We start from the raw sequence: 20,737 nt of genomic DNA on the forward strand, positions 1-20,737 counted from the left end.
CAGAGGAGGAAATGGGGCACTTTGATATTATCTCATGAGTTTAAGTTAGTTGCCCATACCCTTGTGGCCCTTTTAAGGATATGGTGTCACCATGGCATTAGTTTAAGACTGACTTGCTATATAAAGTCAATTCATATTTGGAGATGTGTGTATTAGGGTACTGGTTCTATTAAAAACAGAAATTCCTAAGAACCTCATGTAGTAAAGGAACATGTTCATCAAGGCTCATTTCCTTCTCTTCCCCACTTTATGTTCTCCTATGACTCCTAGATGACACAAGATTTATTCCCTTTGTAAGCCAAGCTATCGTCTTTGGTTAGAATTTCAAATCCTCTCATCAACTCCATCATTATGCTAATTCTGCTGTATTAATCACCAGTGTTCCCTACTACCATTTCTACTGCAAACTTATTTTATGCACAAAGTTGGTCTTTCTGGCGTTAATTGTTTGGGGTAAGGGATGACACCAGGACTCAGGGAGTTGTCAAAGATGGGGAGAAAAAGACAGGAAATGAAAATGTACGGAGCCTTGACCTAGAGAAAAGTAGTAGGATCCCCATGGAATCCTGGCTATTAAGTAATAGATATAGTAAACTTTTACAGGAGGCAAAAATGTTTATAGAATTCAACAGTTACTAGGAAATTTTGTTAATACTGATGTAAATAACCAGTGAATAATAGAGGAAAACTGCAAAGTTGTACTAAACCCAGCCAACTTGAATGTCTGATTATCAAACATTAAATGCATATTTTTAGTGTGAGATTTTGTTCTCAGTCTATTTCAGTATAACTCAGCGTTAGTAGCTCACATATCAGCCATATGCTCTACAGCAGTCATTTGTTCACAACATAAACCCAGGTTGATCTCACTTCCAAGGGATATAAAAAATAAAAACCAAGTATTGTGGGAATAAAATCACTTTTCCTTGATTCAGTTTTTAAGGAGTTTGAAAACAACTGCCACCCTACCATATTTTAAACTCTTCGACGCACTCATCTGAAGGTAAGGCAAATTTCAAAACAATCTGATAGCGATGCTCTTACCTTCGTCCATGATCTCAATCATTCCTTGGTACTCAGTCTGTGTTGGATCGACACTCCTCAAGGGGCGAATGACTTTACCAGAGTAGATGGTGGGATCAGCTTCCTCAGTAATGCCATTCACTACAAAACAAAAGCATGTATACCTCTCCCTCAACAATTTTATTTAAACTCTATTGCACAGGACCGATTAAAAAAAAAAAAAAGCGAACATTAACAGAACAAACGTTAACAGAGGGTTGGCTGGTTTCCTGCTAGTCCTGAAATGCAATACTTCTAAACTACTATTAAAATAAAGATGTTTAAAGACTTAATAAGTATACAAATTTAAACATGTCTTGCTCTCTCACCTTTTCCACATGACCAAATATCACCTTTTTAGTGAGGCCTTCCTTGGTCTCTACAAGTACTGCTAAGTACTTATATACTTCCCCAATTTATTTTATCTTAATATCTTTCTGAACATACTATATCTGATATTTCACTCATCTTTTTTGCCAATCTGTCTTATTTCGTCACTGCTGTACCCCCAGTTTCTAAAACACTTATTAAACTGAATGAACATTCTTAGCTCCCATTTCTCTAGAATAACACCAAGAAAAAGTGTTATTTGGTGAGTTTACACGAAAGCCAAAAAAGTAAGTTGTAGGCCTTTTAAAAGTCAAAGATCCTAAATAGCAATGATTTCCTTAAGTTGCCATTATTCTTCACATTTAAACTCATCCTTCTCCAAAACTGTCTTCTAGAGGAATGCCCCCCCCACCAATCCCATGGAGATTTATTATCTTGGGGTTATTTTTAAAAAGAGATATTGAACTGATAATAAACTCAAAGCAAATGACCTAGAAAATCTAGAACAATGGTTCTCAAACTTCAGTGTTCATCAGAACCACCTGAAGGATTTGTTAAAACAGACTGCCCATCTCCAAAGTTTTGGTAGGTCTGGGGTGGGGTCAGACAACTTGTATTTCTAACAAGTGGCCAGGTGATGCTGCTGGATCTGGGGATCACACCTGAAGAAACACTGATCTAGAACAATAGGCTTTTCTCTCCCTCTCCCACCCTACCCCTCACCCTCCTACTCAAAACATAGGCCTAATAATCAGAAGTCACAATTCACTACCTGAGTGTGTTTTGTTCACTTTTTCTGCACTGACTTTGTTGCCTTTTCCTTTGGACAAGCTGTACTCGACCATGTCCCCCAGTTCCAGGCTATCAACATCACCAGAGAACTCACTGCAGGGGAGGGGAAGGAAATGACATTTGAATAAGCATTTACCACAAACATCAACAGTAGCAAGTAGCCTTTATTTCTTCTATTATAATATTCATGGTGTGCTTACTTAAGCTGGATACTGTTTTAAGCACTGACTCATATAATCTTCAGAAACATCCTATGAAGAGGTACCATTATCCTCAGCTTCAAGATAACGAAACTAAGATGACAGGAGGTTATTTTCATTTGATAAAACTTACACAGGTACTAAGTAGCAGAGCCTGGATTCAAACTGGAACTGTACGGTTCTAAGAGCCCATGCTCTTAACCACTATAATATACTATAACACCAAATCAAATATACAACTCTCTGGTAGCAACACATAAAACTGTATTCTTTTACTGAAGCAGAAAGGCTCCTATCCAATGATCAAAGCAGGTACAGGTCTTTCTGTATCTTTTGACCACATGTTTTCTCTACAGAGGTAGACAGTTAACCTTATATATTGCCAAAATTTCACCAATACGAAATCTGAGATTAAAAAATACATAACTACCCAATACTAATGTTTTTGACTCCAAAACCAAAGAATGGATTGTAAGCTCTAAGTTCCTAAAAGGCACTCCTCACCTGTAATGGAAAAAGATTTCCTTATCATGATTGGCTGTTTCAATAAATCCAAAATTATCCTTCAAAGTTGCCACATAACCCAAGAGCCTCTTGGAGTTGGAATTACGACCTAAGAGTCGCACACAAGTTGCAATTTGCTGTCCAGGCCTCTGTTTGTCACTAATACTAAATTCAACCTGTGAAAAATAACGACGCTCATTAGTATCACGTCGGGTTTCACGCCAAGTGGAAATGACAACTCCCCCAGACCTTGCTTTCCACTCTAAATATCCTTTTTATAAATACTGTGATGGAACCAGAACTATCACTTCTACTTCTCATTCCACTTTTCACAAGGATCAAGTTTTGCTCTCCAGTGTGTATTCCTTATAGATTCTTAATTTCTCTAAAGGAGGTCAATTGGAAAACCAGACACACTAAGTATGACAAAAATGAACAGCAATATAAAAACCTTTGGCGTGATTTTATTCTGATAATGCTTCAGTGACTGTTTTAACTTTCTTACCAATATTATTAATTTTATATAAGGTAATTGCTTTTGACATATCTAATGCTTAAATACTAATTCCTCAAAAAGCTTTAACAAAAAGCTTGCTAGACCCTGTTCTTATTGAATAAGCTGCTTTTAAATAGGAAGATGTTCATATATTAAACTTGTAAGAATGTTAGCAAAACTTGATAAAATTTAAAGAAACCATTTTTCAGGATTTATGATAAAGATGATAACCTTTAACCCTCCCTCCTCTCTCAAATAAGCAGAATTATCTTGCCTTGTCTCCTATCTGAGGAGAATTAGATCCTTCCACATCCTTGGCTTGAAAAGCAATAGTCAATTTCACCCCACAATCATCATAAGCAATAATACCATCCTCAGCCTCCTAAAGAAATACAGTCAGAAAACAATGAAAAGAATCAAGAACCACCACCAAAAAAACAATATAAGCACAATTGCAATTATTACAGACTCCTGAGCCAAAGAACTGGTACAGCTGTAGAAATTTCCTATCTAGGGTTCTCTAAAATATGTATTTTTCGTATGGATAATAGATGGTCTTGCCTTTTAACCCAGGGCTGACTCAGTCTGCCTAATTTGGTCTTAAAGTCTTAACCTAATTTTAATGTTGAGGAGGGAGCGCTTACTGACAACATGCCTATTCTTCAGTTTTCACGGCCAATCAGAAATCACCTCCCCCTCCCAAAAAGAAGCCCTATCTTCCTGTCAAACTAATTAGTGTTTTATAAAGAAACCCTGAATTTTTCTCATCTGTACCTCTATTCAGTGAGGAATATCCTTTCCTCATTTATCTCCACCTATTAAATGTCAACGCGTTAGTGAAACCATCCCAGATCCTGCCAGTTTAGAATTAATTTTTGCCAAAGCTCTCTCATTGACCTTTTATAGCAGCATTTAACATTGTTGAATCACCTGCTTCTATACAATTCTTGTTATTTACTTAAGAGCAGAGGTCATCTTATGGATAGCTTCATACTTACGGATTTAGTGGATTTTTCAATAAATGGAGTTCAAATGTGTGAACTGAGTCTACCAAAATTTCAAAGTTTTAAATTGCTTGGATGACAAGTACTATCATTTTAGATGAGCGATGCTAAACTGGGGGTGATTAGGGGACATCTGGCAGATTCTGGAGACATGTCTGGCTGTTGTACATGAGAAGAAGAAGAGGTACTGGCCTCTAGTGGGCCAGGGATGCTGCTAAACATCCCGAAATGCAAAGAACAGGTCCCCACCTCCTCCCACCCAAAGAATTATCCAGCTCAAAATGTTAATATTGATGAGATTAAAAACCTTGCTTTAGATTAGTTCACTGTTAATATTACAGGGAATTCTGAAAGAGACAATACTCCATTATTGTGGGGACAGTGGTTGCCTTTAAGCAGAAGAGGAATAAAGAACTGCAAATATCATTTTGATTAAAACTTACCTTTTCTTTGCCTTTATTTGGGCTAGTGGTTTTAGGATTGGAAAAAGTGGCTTCTTTTTCTACGGTGCCCAGAAAACGATGATCTGAATGGGAGTGGAACGAAACTGTGCCCTTGGGAAGTTTTTTAATCCTAATAGCATGATTTCTTTGGGCAGAGAGCATATCCTACAAATGATAAACAAAAGTAACTTTAAAACCAAAAAAGGAAAGATCAAGAAAACTTCCCATACTTTTCTCAAAAACTACTCACAGGAACCACAGTAAACTCTACTTCATCTGCAATATGGAGCTGGTTCCCATCCAGAATTTCACTGAAGTGGAAGAACATACGAGCATCACGATCCACACACTTGATGAAACCAAAACCATCTCTCATGGCAGCAATTACACCCTGAAACCAAAACATTACTTTCACTGGCTGTGAAGACTGTCAAGACAACAACATTCAAGTCTGGAAGTATCATCAAGTTAAATGCATTAGGAATTCTATGTATTAAATAGCCAAATTTTGTACCCACATTTTAATTTTTCCACTTAAATACAAACTCATTGATTTCAATAAAGTAAATTAATCTCTAAGCAATTGCCGGAAACTCCCCAGATGCTACTCCTTGGCCAATACGCACTAGAAAAATTATCATTTTTGAAGTAAATGCATACAACATATTCCATTTAATTTTCAATTCTGTGAAAAATATTGTTTTACAAGGAGAGGAAACTGAGGTTGAAAGAGGTTAAGCAATTTGCCCAAAGCACACAGCTAGTAAGTGGCAAAAACCAGGATTCCAAATAATGCCGAAGCTTTATGACACTGTAACTTCCAGAAATTAAAAATCTACAGAACAATACTCCAAATACCTCAGAAGTCAACTAAAGGCAACTCTCTAATCTCTCCCTCAAAAATTTGTGAGTTTAGGCACAGGAGGACTTAAGATTTAGGTCTGAAAAATAAAATATATGAAGTTCTATCCTCATGTTTTTTTCCTTCATACTAAATTATCAGCTCTGTAAGGGCATTATATCCAGAGTAACTGGCACATGGCAAGTACTGAAATACTTACTAAAATACAATTATCAACCCACCAATGACTTACATATTGCATATTTACATATTACAGAGACGATTATTCTATAATCAGTTTTGAATATAGCCTAAACAATACTGACATTTAATCCTTGCTATACCCTGATGGTAAGCAAGCTATTCAACAATGTACTCCATGCTGTAAAGCAAAACAGATCTAAGAAACTAAACATGCATTAAAGTTTAAAGCACATTGCAAATGTCAAACAAGATCAGTTCTCCTAACAGTTAAAAAGTTTCAAGAAACTTAAATTTTCATTGAATGTATCCAGTTCTACTGACAACACTGAGTTATACTGTAGATGTTATGACTCCAAACAGAAGTAAATGTAAATTACACCTGATAAAGTTAATTCACGAAAACTTGTAAAATATGTTTCGGCAACAATTCTGGCATCTATCATTTCCAGACATATATTCGCTGAAAAGAATTTGCAAAGTCCTGCTGTAAAAACGAAAGAAACAAAACCTACTTTGTTTAACCTAGTGTTTACTAAACATTTTATGGAACAGTCTGGAAAGATCTACTTTCTACAATGATGAACTTAAATCTTCTCAGTCTTCATATTTAAGGGCCAGAGAATCACTGACTCTCAAAAGACCTTAGAAATCATCCTCTCAGATTTTAATTCTAAAATTTTCTCACATCTATTTCAAGGTAACTGGCAGAGCTAAGTGTCAAACCCAGATTGACTCAAGTGACTGTGTTCTCAATCACCTTAATAAGGTAATTGCCCAATACTGTCAAAACTCAAAGAATGTTCAATACCATATTACAAACTTGACTATAACATTGCCCTGCTGCCTCCAAGATTGGGTACGTATCTAATAATATCCAACACTTACCATTTCTCTGGCTTCATTAGTGAACTGAAATGTATTTGATAGAACTTCTATGTTGGTTGCTCGTTCTAATTTGTCACGACGGTCTGTTGAAATATTAAACCTAACATGGTCACCTTCCAGCAGGGTCACCTTGGATTTCGTATCTTTGTCTCCAAAGGGAAGTTCTTTAGGAATCACAAAATCAACTTTGATGCGTCCTGGCAATGGGTCATTCTGATGAAAAGGAAAAACTATTTTAGCTGGAGATTTCTCACCCTTCCTAGTTCTAAGTCAAACAAGAAGAACACACAGCAAACCCATGTTATTTATAACAGCTCCCTAAAGGAAAAAAAGGTGCTGATAACGTAAGTCCAATTTGAAAGGTTTGTGTTCTATGGTCACATGACACAACCATAAAATCATGATACTGCAGTTAAGATCCTGCACTCTGATACTGAGAGATTTTATTTAAGGAAAAGAATTTCAGTCTTTTATGTTCTACATTTCCTTAGCAATGACACCACTGGTCTCATCTCTTCACCCTACCCCACCCCCACCCACCAACAACAGGAAAAAAAACCAAACTGGGATGCACGCACGCACACATGAATTTTTTCCCAATCTAACCAGCATTTTTTTTGCCCCCTTCTCCATATCACCCAGTTTAAAAAAAACAAAAAAACAAAAAAACAAACGAAAAGAAAAACATATTCATGGATGTACTGATGGTTTCTCATTTAGTTTAATTACACACATTAAATACTTAATTGCTCCACTGTCACAAAATTACATTAATTGAAAGTAATGAAACTTCTGTATACCATACCGTATTATTCTATTACTGATGAGGCATAAGATGACTCTTCTGAAAAAACACTATTTACCTGGTTTTTACTGGGTACTTTTGGGATAACTTTGGTTACAGTTCCTTCAAAATGTTCAATGCTGATATCTTCAAAAATGACTGTTCCTTGAGGCAATAGTCTGACATCTGTTGCAACTTCTTTACCCTAGATCAGAAGGGAGTGGAGAGGGCGAGGGGAACCATGTCACTTTAAGTGTTTCCTAAAATTTTAACTCACTACTTATCTTAAAAGAAGGCCAAAGATCAAGTTATTCAACTATCTTACATTTCTGTCCTTGATTGTGAATTCCACGTCATCTCCAGGCTGCAAGGTTTCTAAGTCACCCTTAAATTCACTATAGTGAAAGAATATCTCCTTTACAATATCACCTCTTTCAATAAAGCCAAACGCATCCTAAAGCCAAACAAATATGAAGAAACAGCAGGAATATTATGTACTATTCAGTGCACATATTTATGATTACAATTTACAATCAATAAGCCTTTTCATAAAATTATACGCCAGTGGAAACAATATTACTTGTTAAAGTCTAATATTAATATCATCAATTAAATGGCCCATTTTAAAGAACATAATTAGTAACCAAGGAATTTTAAGAAATTACTTCTGACGTTAACAATTAAATATTTTTAAAGGAAAGATAAAGAGGAAAAACAAAAGGCTTGGGTTTGAAAGACTTAAAGCGGTCAAAGAAAAAACTAAAGTTTCTCAAATATGATCGACACTTACCTTCATGGCACAAACTACTCCCTGACAGCGAGCTTGTTTCTTTTTCAACAGCATAATATTACGAGCACTTACAGCACCAGTACTAGAACAAAAGAATCGGGTGGGGACGGTGGGGACCAAAGAGGGGTGAAAAATGCATTGGCTTGGTTAGACATGATGAGTTTAGAGAAACAATAAACTAGTTTTCTGAGGCCTCAAGAATTCTGTATCATCAGTAATATAAGGTTTTATAATACATAATCCTTTTCATATGGCTTCATATGCAAAGGAGTTTTGCGCAAACTCCCTAGCCTTTTAAATTGGGCACACATACATGTCATCGTTTCTCTCTCAGACTGCTGAAATAAGGCCACAAATTGGTTGCAACCAGATGGGGAATGCTAAAGTTTTAGAAAGGCCATTATATGAACAAACACTGACTAGGTATTATATGCTGCAAACAAAGGTACAGGGAATAAAGAGATAAATAAGAGATGGTCCTGTTTGCAATGAATACTGAATTTAGTAGCTATCCCATCAATTATTTCTGATTAAACAGTCATAAAAGAAACATGAGTAAATGCAGTGATTATAGGAGATATTTGCTATGCTTTAGAAAAGTGACGTTCAGGACTTCCCTGGTGGCCCAGTGGTTAAGAAACCGCCTGCCAATGCAGGGTACAGGGGTTCGAGCCCTGGTCCAGGAAGATCCCACATGCCATGGAGCAACTAAGCCCGTGTGCCACAACTACTGAAGCCCACGAGCCTAGAGCCCGTGCTCTGCAACGAGAGAAGCCACTGCAATGAGAAGCCCGCCACTGCAACGAAGACCCAACACAGCCATAAATAAATAAATTTAATTAAAAAAAAAAAAGGTGACGTTCACCTCCACTGAAAACAGACATCACATATTGCTATAGCAGCAATGTAAATCAGATTTCGTTTTAAAGATGGCACATACAGTGTAAGATGTAATAGTGTTTGTTGGTGTTGTTTATAAGATCTGCAGACCAACTAATTACTTCCCTTAATTCTTCATGGACAAATTGTCGCCCAATTGTGCTTTTTTTATTTCAAAAATTTAACAGACTAACAAAGACACTGGAAAAATCCTATTTGCTCTTGCAACTTACTACAGTGAAAAGGCTTTATTTAGAGCCAGACTGGGATTCAAACATCAATTTAAAAGCTGTATGACTTTAGGCAAGTTACTTTATGAGAACATACCTCATTTTACAGATGAAGAAACTTACCAGATGAGGCTGTTCTGAGGATTAACAACTGTACATAAAATATTTAGTACAAGTTCTTAGCACATTCAAGAACTTATTAAGATTAAATAAAGCCCTTTCATTGGCTCCCCATCCACCTCAAACTCAAGCCCTATTCCCAAGTTTCCTAACTTGACATTAAATTGAGGCCTCAGACTAGCACTACTAGTATCAATCTACAACTCAATTCGATTCCTTCTAGTCTGACAAGAGGTAACGTTCAAGGCTAATAATTCTGCACACTCTTGGGACTTTTCTTTCTGTACTGCCATTCAAAGTCCATTCCCAGCACTTTCTCCTGTTTTTAACTTCCTTCTGTACTTGTATCTGTTTCTCCCACTCCAAAATAAAAATCATCATCCCTGGGCTTTCTTAACTACACTTTCCTTAACTGCTTATGCCAATGAATTCAACAGCTCTATCTCCTGCCCCTAACTAGCTTGTTCAGATCTATATATGCAACTACATATTCAATATCTTCCCCCACAGACACCTCAAATTCAAAATGCCAAAATAAGCACAATTCTTCTCCCACCCTTAATACTTTCTGCTGTACCTCCTTAGTCCAGTTAATGGTATCATTATCTGCCCAGTAGCCCAAGCCAGAAAAATAGCATTTGGGACTCCCCTTCCCTTAGTTCTAATACACACCTCTATCTAAAAAGTTATAAAACTTCGTGATTTTATCTTCTCAATGTGACTTGACTTTTATACCCAAACACCCCTGGCCTGTCTATACTAGACCCTCATCTTTCATATTCTCATAACTCTGCCTCTAGTCTATAGCATCCCTACTCTCCGAAAGCCTACCATCTCCACCACTTCCAACAATAGAAACCAATCACACTTCCCCATTTAAAATCCTTCAAAGACACCTGTGACTAATGAATAAAGTTCAAACTTCATCTTTCCATGATCCAGTCAATTCAATCAACTCCAACTTTTGGCCTCTTCCCCCAAATGATACTTCCTCTATCCAGAATGTTTTTCTCATCTCCCTAGTGACTTCCTCATCTTAAAGCTTACCTCAAGCACTGCTGCTATGGCAAAACCTTCACTGATCTCTAGAATAGTTCCTTGAAAGTTCTGACCATGTTTTAATTATGCTCCTATCTCTGACACCCTGCATAGTGCCTGTCATAGAACTGACGCTCAAATGCTTAGCTGATGAATAAAAGTTTAAAAGATCATGAAAATTATCCAGATTTACAAGTTAGGTTTTTGACTTGCTTCAAATTTATTGTAAAAGGAAAAAAAAAAAAAACAAACCACTTAGGTGGGAAAAAAGAACTTACTGTTTATTGTTATCAATTACAAAGTTTATTTTATCTCCAGTTTCCAGCTGAACGTTCCCTTCAACATCTTCAGGGGTGTAAGTCAGATAAAACACTTCCTGTGAATTAATAAGTTATTATTACTATACTGGCAGGATGCATGTTCAGTGTATACTGTGATTTACTTTGTTAAATACTTCTTAAACTGGCATTTAAAGCCAAATTTCTTAAAATTAAATGCCTTTTGACAAGTACATAGTTTATTCACATAAACACACTTCCCCTCCAAGGTGCTGATGACTTCTGCGAGTCCACAGCTGAGCAGCAATCCAACTTCAAAAAGCTTACACACGTGGAAGCATTTGCCCAGAGGCTGTAGTTACATCTCAAAAAAACCAATTTTTATATAAGGCATTCCAAACAAAAAAGCTGAGTTAGTGCTTAAAAGGAACCAGAAAAAAGATCCCCTCCCACAACCCCCAAAAAAAGCGAGTAAAAGAAGCATTTTACCTTAATGTTCTAACTAAGGTCACACTTGGGCAAGCTAAGACACTTGGAAGTCCTATGGATTTTTTTCTTTTTAGATTTTTTGATAATGCTGCACTCGAAGCCTCTTCAAAACCAAATTTTAAACTGATTTTTATCAACTGCAGCTTACGTTTTCTATTTTGAATTTTAAAGTACGCTTATAGATCACATGGTGGATCAGGCAAAGGTTTAAGAAAAATACACAAGTTTACCCCATTACGTTCGTAGCATACACTCCCTGTTGGACTCTGACCCGGGGCAGCTGGAGATTTACTCTCTAAGTTGTGAGGAACAGCGCACACAACCTACCAGTCAAAAAAAAAAAAATTTCCATTGCTAATCATTTCAGGAGCAGCACTGTGCAATATAAACTGAATTTTAATATCCTCTATACTATACAAAGGGATACATTTTAATATGATCCACAAGAGGATGTCATGCTGCCAAGTTTCAAACTTACAGTACATAAGCTGACTGTAAGTACAGACTTAGGGTTATATATAAAAACCCAAATTGAGTCTTGACCGAATTTTTATTTCAGGTCAAGAAATGCCAGTGCTTCTGATATAATTTTAAAATAGTAACTTTTATATACTATAGCTCTCTTGCGTGCAAACTGAGGAGATGGGGAGAATCTTCCTTTTCTAATGTGAAAGATATGCAAATGCAGGGCCCTAAGAAAACATAAAGCATCTAAGTCACTAACTTGTCCATTAATTCGTTCTTCAGGGAGGATTTCTTGTTTTATCTTCACCAGTTTAACAGCGATGGGTTTCCCAGTCCGCCGGTCAGATGATACTTCAAATTCAACATCATCTAAAACAAAGAGAGTGTTGTGTTTGTTGGACTAATTTTGGCAAAGTGGTATCTCACTTTCAAGCTAAACTTAATGAGGTATTTGAGTTTCCTTAGACTGGTGATTCTTAAAGTGTGGTCCCTGGACCAACAGCAGCATCACCTGGAGTGTAGCAGAAATGCAAATTCCCAGGCCCTACTCCAGACCTACTCCAAAACAAATTCTGGGCATCACGTACAGCAATCTGTGTTTTAACAAGCCTTGTAGGTAATTCTGATACACACTAATGTTTCAGAACCACTGCTTTAGACTAAGCTAGCCATATCTTAGTTTTCATGGCACCTGCACATACTACAAATGACGCAATGTAATGATGAGATTTGGCAAGCTTCCCCCCTCACCCCCAAAATCCCTCTATACCCTGAGTTTCTTCATCTGTAAAATCAGGATTAACCAAAATAACACTCTCGTACAGTTTAGAGTATTTGGTATGCCAAATATTCATGTAACTATTGTTCTCTTTTCTCAAAGATATTTAAAAAAAACACAGAGACCTTGTAACTTCAGTCCTTTAATAAGCCACACATTTTCACATGTGAAAGTAATTTCTGTGTTGTCAGCCAAAATGAATTCCCACATAGTCCAAGTGGTGACATTGTAAGAGTTATTTCTTTCAGGTACTACTCAAACTAGTACCTGGCAAAATAATTAAAACTAACATTATAAAGTTTAAAATTTTCACCGGCTTAAAATCTAATATATAGCCAAACAGTCATTATTGGGGGAATAACAATTAAATATACCAAGTGTCTATTTAAAAAATATTCAAAGATATCTTTTAATCAATTACTCTTTCATCCCTCAAAAAGACTACCACCACAACAGAAATCAGGATTCTGCTAATTTATATAAACAAACTTCAGTAATTGGTACAATTAAAAGGCCAAAAGCATAATACTGTCATGAGTAAGTTGATATGCAAGATAAATTTGTGATTAGTTTTATAAAAAGGAGAACGAACAGATTACCTCCTACTTTTAAGTCCTGCAGGTTGCCATTATACTGTGAACAGTGGAAGAAAAGTCTAGCTTGACGTTCTGAACACTGAATAAATCCATAAGAGGTTAGCAGTTTTTCAATAACCCCAGTTTCACGCAGTGCTGCTGAAGTACCATTGGGGTACCCATTATGCCCATTGTTGTGGAGAAGATTTGGATCAAAGCTCATCTGTTTTAAAAAAAGAAAGAACTCAATACATATAGATCTGTATATTACCTCCATAGCTTACTAAGTCTGATTAACAAATCACTGAATTTTTAACATAAAAAGGCAAAGAAAATAAAGGTAAACCAAATAAAGGGAAGATTATGTGTTTTTATTACTGAAATGTTAATTTAGCTAATAAAACATTTCAGAGGAAGTAATTCAAATTATTTTGGGGGAACTGCCTCAATTTATGCTAGAATTTTCACTTACCAAACAAATAGAATTTGTGGAGTTTAAATATTAAGATAAAGTAACTACATAAGTAAAAGTTGCCTTTACATTAACTCTAAATTACTAAAACAACAATATCAGAACAAAGGTAACTACTATTCAAGAGATGGAAACCCAAACTACCAAGACATTTCATTAAATTTATTAATACTTATTTTGAAACGTAAATAGAAACCTTGATGCTATTTGGTAAGCCGTGCATCTTGAAGGCAATTATTTAAGTTAGTAGAGATTAAAACAATAAAAGAAACTTTCCATGCAATACTTATTTCAAACTAGAAAATGCATGCTGATGCTCAGGTCCTTTAATGGAAGATGACTCAAAACAATGAGTTAGAAAGCAAGTTTTCTAAGAACTCCGACAACAAAAGCTCTTGAATCCTAAAAATCTTCAATCACTTCACAGGTACAATTAAATCTTTTCACCTGTTTCAGACACTGAAATCTCTAAATACTGTCATTTGTTTCTATGGTCAGATAAAGCAAAATAAAACATTCTTTAGTGAACAGAAGGGCTATTTAAATGCAATGAACTGGGACCTATTTAATCATCAGATACTGTCTATAACATTGGATATTTCATTTTATTTAAATGAAGCATGAAATAGGACAAAATCCCTTGGAAAGGTTAGGTCTATAATTGATTTACTATAGCAACATATCCACATCTTTACACGTAGTTTTAGACCCTTTCATTGAAAATTTGACTTATAAGCATTTTAAATTTAACGTTGGGCAAGTAAAAAAATTTTTCATCAGGAAAAAAAAGATGACTGAAATTCTAGAAAGATAAACCCAAGTTTTAAGTAGTTAAACACTGAGTGGCATAGCCAAATCATGCAAATCAAAGCCATCACATCTGTAGGTGGTTAAGTTCTAATTCATTCATGCTAGACACTGTTTTGTGTCGGATGTATACTAACTCATTTAATTTTTACAAAAGCCCATGAGGAAGTAATATTGTCCCCATTTTACCAATGATGAAAACAGACATTCAGATTAAATGACTTGCCAAAGTCAAATGACAGAGGAGTTGAACCAAGAAGGTCTACCTCTACAATACTGACTCGAAACTAGGGCTTCTCTAACTGAAGTTACCCAGTGATCTGGTTAAAATACAAAATCGGATTCAGCGGCTGGGGTTTGAGATTCTTCACTTCTAACAAGCTCCCAAGGTGATACTAATACTTCTGATTCTTGGACACACTTTGAGTAGCAAGGCCTAAACTACTAAACTTACCTTTCAAGATTCAAGGTGAAGGAAATACTTAGGGAAGTTAGAAAGTGAGTTTGCAGGGTATTTCAATCAAACTGAGTGGCCCTTCTTAGTCATGCTCAACACAAAGAAAAAAGCGGGGATGACTACTTCCCTGACTTACAGATCTCTGATACGTGGGGGTCCTCTTTTGTTTTTTAGTCCCAGATGAGGTAGAAGATGAAGATAAAGGTAAAGAAAGTGAAGGAGGGGCTGTAGGAGGGGGATGAGGATCTGATGACACAGTAAAAACGTTCTCCATCTCAAACAGCTGTGATAACATAGCACAATGTTTACAACTATGATCAATAACAATTTAACACACATTTGACAGTCAACCTGTGTATCTTTACATTTATCATTAAGTTACTTTAGCAAAATATAATTCATTTAATCAGATTTCTATCAACAAAATAAATTATAGCATTAACATTAAACGGTCAAACTGAAATGTATTTTTTAAAGCACTTACTTAACCCCTAATCCATAACATTTACAATTTTAAAAATGCCATATGGACTCTGGTGGTTGCTACAGCAAGACAACTGAGCCCAACTTCTTCTCAATGTCCCACAACTTTACACAGAATCCAATATTCTCAATCACTTGTCTCCCTCAAGTAGGGTACACACAGGATAATCTAATGGGGTGTAGGAAGAAAATATCTGAACTAGAATATATATATTTGGCCAGAGATAAAAACTAGCTTTTACAAATGGTTATTATGTATTTATAGAAGAGGCCTTGCTGAGTTGATATGTCAGGTCATATCACATGTCATACATTACTTAAGTATTCTGAGGAAAGTGGAGAACCTCACAAAAGATTGACAGTGAAGCCCTCGTTCATTTACTTTCAGCATATTAAAGTTTACATCTCTCCAATTAAGTGTACATATTTAGCTATCTAGTTTAACTAAACTGCCCTCACAAATAGACAAACTGTTGAAAAAGATTCCCACAGAAGAATCTTAGAAGATAATGCTAATAAAGCAAGCAAAGGCAGAGAACTGGAAGCCAACACTTCTAATCCTAGTATTAGTTCTTGTACCTCCACATTATGAAACAAATGACCATCTAATGAGATCTGACAAGTCTGACAAAACATTAAGATCAAGACTATGATACAGACTTATACCAGTATCAATAAAACATAAAATGCATACTGTCCCTCAGATATTAATTCATGACAGTATAAAGTTTTTAAATTAAACACTTATAAACTAAGCATCGAGATATATATATTTCTAGTGGAGTTGCAAAGTTTCTACACTGTTAACAGGTACACTATCTTCACAATATTGCTTATTTCACCTTTGTCCTATTTGTACCACTGCTTCACAATGCAAATGGAGGAATATAATCACACAATTTATAAATATATACACGTACATACTGACCATACATGCTCTTCTTGTTAAACAGTATGATCAAATTAATTTGAAGACCACTATTCCACCATCACTGACTTAGATCATGACTTTCAAGCTGTGCTTTTTTCACATTTAGACTAGTTCTTATCACCATACAAGTAAGAACGCAATGATACGATCTGTAATACACAGGCCAGGAAGCTGCAAAAACCACATTCTCAAGTCTCCAGTCCTAGTAGTCCTAGTTGAAGGTGAGAGGTAAGACTCATGTTCTTCTCACCCTAAGGGAAAATGAACCAGAATGAGAAGGGATTAGGGCTATTATTTCTTTCTAAGACTAAACTGTTCCCCAACAAGCGTACTGGAATTTAGGCTATATTGCTCATCTCATCTCACCTTTAGATGTGCACATCAAAACAGAATTGAGGGCTTCCCTGGTGGCGCAGTGGTTGGGAGTCCGCCTGCCAATGCAGGGGACACGGGTTCGAGCCCTGGTCCGGGAGGATCCCACGTGCCGTGGAGCAGCTGAGCCCGTGTGCCACAACCACTGAGCCTGCGCTCTAGAGCCCGCGAGCCACAACTACTGAGCCCACGTGCCGCAACTACTGAAGCCCATGCACCTAGAGCCCGTGCTCCGCAACAAGAGAGGCCACCGCAATGAGAGTCCCGCGCACCGCAGTGGAGAGTGGCCCCCTGCTCGCCGCAACTAGAGAAAGCCCAGCAACAAAGACCCAAGGCAGCCAAAATAAATAAATAAATAAAATGAATTAAAAAACTAAAAAAAAAAAACAAATCAGAATTGAAACAGAACCTCTCCTTTCTCCTAGCACCTTTCCTGACTTAAGTATTTTTCTCTTGCCTTTATCTGATTTGAGGGCTACTTTTTTAAAAAGGGAAACCCATACATCACTCAAGCAACTTTAGATAAGACAGTATGTTAACCCTTAAAAGAATTCCTAATAGTTCAGCTAAATTTTTTAAAAACCAGCACCATCAAAACTTTAAAGAAGCACCATTAAATAAAATGGATGTTCCTTAAAAAACAAAACAAACAAAACCACCAATTACGTAAAAAGAGAAATCGAATGGAAAAAGTAGACAGCTCAACAACAGATGCTTGTTTATAAAAAATTAACATAAAGACAACATCAAAAAAAGGGGGGTGGTGGTGAACCAGTATGTAAATGTTACTTGGCTTTTTTTTAAATGGGGGAAAATCAATTTAGTTGCTCATCTCACAGCATACAAAAAATATATTCTACATGAACTGTGTTAAATGCCTTAACAAATATTAAATAAAAATGTATGCATTTATAAAGTTTTTGGAAGGGGGGACTTTCTAGGCTCAAAGTCAATAGATAAAAACGCCAAGGGAAAGGATCAATATTTGATTACATAAAAAGTATAAGCTTTTATACTCAAACCTAAAGAGAACAAACACAAATGTAAATATATGAGTGTATCATTAAAGAATTTAAGCAAATCAATAAGAATTAAACTACCAGAATATAAAGCTCTATGAGAGCAGGGGCTTTTTGTTCAAAGCTAAATCCCTAGTGTTAGACAGTGCTTGGCACATAGTAAGCACTCATTTGCTGAATTATGGAAAGACATTAAAACAAGTAAGTCTTAAAAGATCATTCATTAAACACAAAACATATGAACTTCAATTCTGGCAAGCAAAAATTTAGATAAAACAAAATTATTCATTTATCAAACTATCGATGGTAAAAGATTAAAAAAATTGAGAAAGTAGGTCAAGAACAACATGCTAATATATTTTCATGGTGGCAAACAGGTGCAACCTTTCTGAAATACAGTTTAACCACAAGTACCAAAATGTGGAGGTGCTTTCCTTAATAATTCCACTGCAGGAAACCTATCCTGGGGAAATGTGAAATGTGGACAAGGCTTTACGCACAAATGTGTTCATTAAAATGTTTTAATAACAAATTCCCAGAAACAATCTAAAGTTTCATAGTAATTTATATAATGACAAAAATATTTCTATAATATGATTTTAACTGTATTTTAAAAAGGAAAGACCAGGAAAGTCTACTTCAATACTCAAAGGCAATGTAACACTTCGATGGTGTTTTAAGTACACAGAGCTAAAAATGGTAAATGGGAACAGAACTCAGTACTCACTCCATGGCTCACATTCTTAACCACTGCTTTATACGCTAAACCAGAACTCGAATGCCTACAATGCATCAGCACTGTTCTAGGTTCTACATGTATAGTAGTGAACACAGCAGACGAATATCCCCAACACCAAGTTTAGACTTTCTACTCTTTTCTATGTATTTGTTTTTAATCAGAAAGTCATTAACGGGACTTCCCTGGTGGCGCAGTGGTCAAGAATCCTCCTGCCAATGCAGGGGACACGGGTTCGACCTCTAGTGCAAGAATATTCCCACATGCTGCGGAGCAACTAAGCCCGCGCTCCGCAACGAGAAGCCATCGCAATGAGAAGCCCGCGCACTGCAACGAAGAGTAGCCCCTGCTCGCCGCTCGCTGTAACTAGAGAAAGCTCATGCGCAGCAACGAAGACCCAAACGCGGCCCAAAAAAATTTAAAAAAATCATTAACAATGATTTTTTTTTTTTTTTTAAAAAAGGAGAACTGGAAAGAATCACAGGTCAAATTTAAACTTCACCTCTAATTCAAGAAATCAACTAAAGTTCCCTAAAGAACACAGAACTAGAATCAAAAGACTGGCTTTTAGTCTTGCTTCTCATACTTTTTAAAACTTCTCTGGGATTGTTTCCGCGGATGTAAAATGATGGCCTACGTGATTTCCAAATTCCCTTGGGAGGCGGGGAAAAAAAATCATAATTCTGTGCTCCGTAATTTCTTCTTGCAACATCTGAGTTGTTTTTCCCCCCTTTTTCCTAACCTAGTCTGCTTGGCTCCCACTGAAAAGGAATTAGTTTAGAAAAGGCAACCTATTTCACTGTATGACAGTTTTAGAAAATGACTTTTCTTAATCTAAACATATTTCCCCTTAACTTCCTTTGCTCCTTTCAGTTTTCGGAATGCAACTGTTTTTCAGACTAATTGCTATCTTCTGGGTATGTTCTAAATTATTATTCACTGAAGTACATTTCACTACTATTCTTACTGTACCCTGACCAATATACAGAAAGCACTGAGTGATTATGTTTCTTGATTCTGTAGACTAAAGTTTGAGTAACTTTATATAACTAAAAAAAAAAAAAACACAAAACTCTATTACTCCTTAATAAATTAGTAAAATCAGATTTTCTCCTTTTAGTACTTGTATAACTGATTTTTTGTTACTAAAGAAAAAACTAATCTAATGCTTTTAAATTTCTTTTCTTAGTTAACCTGGAGTTCCAATTTATAGGGATAATTTTAAATTATTAGCCTTTGTAATCTGTCTTTTAAGCATTCTGTGTCCTTCCTTAATACCCACCTCACAGGGTTGTGGGGATGGTCAGGGTTAGTTACTTCATACAAAAAGCCTGGAATGGTGCTTAGTACAGAGCACACACATAACTACTTACTACTAAATATTTTTTAAAAGTAGAGCAAGAATAGAATCTGGCAGCACACATATGGAGACCTCTCTGAAAATCAGTCCATTAGTCAAAGCCTTTTAATGCTTATAATCCAATCTATATTCCATACTGACCACTATGTTATCAAGAGATACTCTGTCAAATCTCCTTATTGAAACATCTTATTTTTTATTTGTTTGCTCCTGGATTTTTGCTAGGGATGGAGAGCAGGCTCCAAAGTTCGCACACCTGACTTTGAAAATCAATCAAGACATTTACAGTTCCTGACCATAGGCCTCCACACCCCTAGCCAAGTTACCCTGTTATCTTCTCATTCACCTGGGGTTTTAGTTTTCTTTTAATGTTCCTAGCTTTGCTTTCCTTCTTGTCACCTTAAACTGTCTTTGATCAAAATACTCATCAAAACAATCCATGTCTATCTTTACATGACAAACTTCTTATACGCCTTATTCATTGATTTTTTTTTTTTAAATTTATTTTATTTATATATTTTTGGCTGCGTTGGGTCTTCGTTGGTGCTTGTGGGCATTCTCTAGTTGCAGCGAGCGGGGGCTACTCCCTGTTGCGGTGCATGGACTTCTCATTGCGGTGGCGTCTCTTGTTGCAGAGCATGGGCTCTAAGCGCACGGGCTTCAGTAGTTGTGGCTCGCGGGCTCTAGAGCACAGGCTCAGTAGCTGTGGCACACAGGCTCAGTTGCTCCGCAGCATGTGGGATCTTCCTGGCCCAGGGCTCGAACCTGTGTTCCCTGCATTGGCAGGCAGATTCTTAACCACTGCGCCACCAGGGAAGCCCTCATTGATATTTTTTAAGGCCAATCCCACTCAATATTTTTATTCATTCCTAATTATGTACTACTTTTACTGTTTTTTACAAAGGCTCTTTTA

At 36.4% G+C, this 20,737-nt stretch overlaps 1 protein-coding gene across 4 annotated transcripts in view; it reads right to left on the reverse strand.

Annotated features, from left to right (window-relative positions):
* Positions 1-20,737, reverse strand: part of CSDE1 (cold shock domain containing E1) — a 36,168-nt gene that overhangs the window by 5,388 nt on the left and 10,043 nt on the right. The window contains exons 1-16 of one of the 4 annotated variants that reach the window (XM_059928521.1): positions 16,335-16,357; positions 15,060-15,206; positions 13,212-13,410; positions 12,094-12,203; positions 11,600-11,692; positions 10,881-10,978; positions 8,336-8,417; positions 7,871-7,999; positions 7,625-7,750; positions 6,762-6,974; positions 5,082-5,222; positions 4,832-4,996; positions 3,659-3,766; positions 2,889-3,064; positions 2,165-2,277; positions 1,045-1,164 (exon numbers count right to left, since the gene is read on the reverse strand). In XM_059928521.1, coding sequence (XP_059784504.1) covers positions 1,045-1,164; positions 2,165-2,277; positions 2,889-3,064; positions 3,659-3,766; positions 4,832-4,996; positions 5,082-5,222; positions 6,762-6,974; positions 7,625-7,750; positions 7,871-7,999; positions 8,336-8,417; positions 10,881-10,978; positions 11,600-11,692; positions 12,094-12,203; positions 13,212-13,410; positions 15,060-15,206; positions 16,335-16,337 — 2,023 coding nt within the window. In that variant the 5' untranslated portion in view covers positions 16,338-16,357. Of the gene's footprint in view, positions 1-1,044; positions 1,165-2,164; positions 2,278-2,888; positions 3,065-3,658; positions 3,767-4,831; positions 4,997-5,081; positions 5,223-6,761; positions 6,975-7,624; positions 7,751-7,870; positions 8,000-8,335; positions 8,418-10,880; positions 10,979-11,599; positions 11,693-12,093; positions 12,204-13,211; positions 13,411-15,059; positions 15,207-16,334; positions 16,358-20,737 lie in introns of those variants that run through there. The other 3 variants (XM_059928531.1, XM_059928547.1, XM_059928539.1) reach the window with 3 other exon arrangements.

The sequence above is a fragment of the Balaenoptera ricei genome, chromosome 1 (genome assembly GCF_028023285.1).
Source record: "Balaenoptera ricei isolate mBalRic1 chromosome 1, mBalRic1.hap2, whole genome shotgun sequence".
NCBI classification, from domain to species: Eukaryota; Metazoa; Chordata; class Mammalia; order Artiodactyla; family Balaenopteridae; genus Balaenoptera; species Balaenoptera ricei.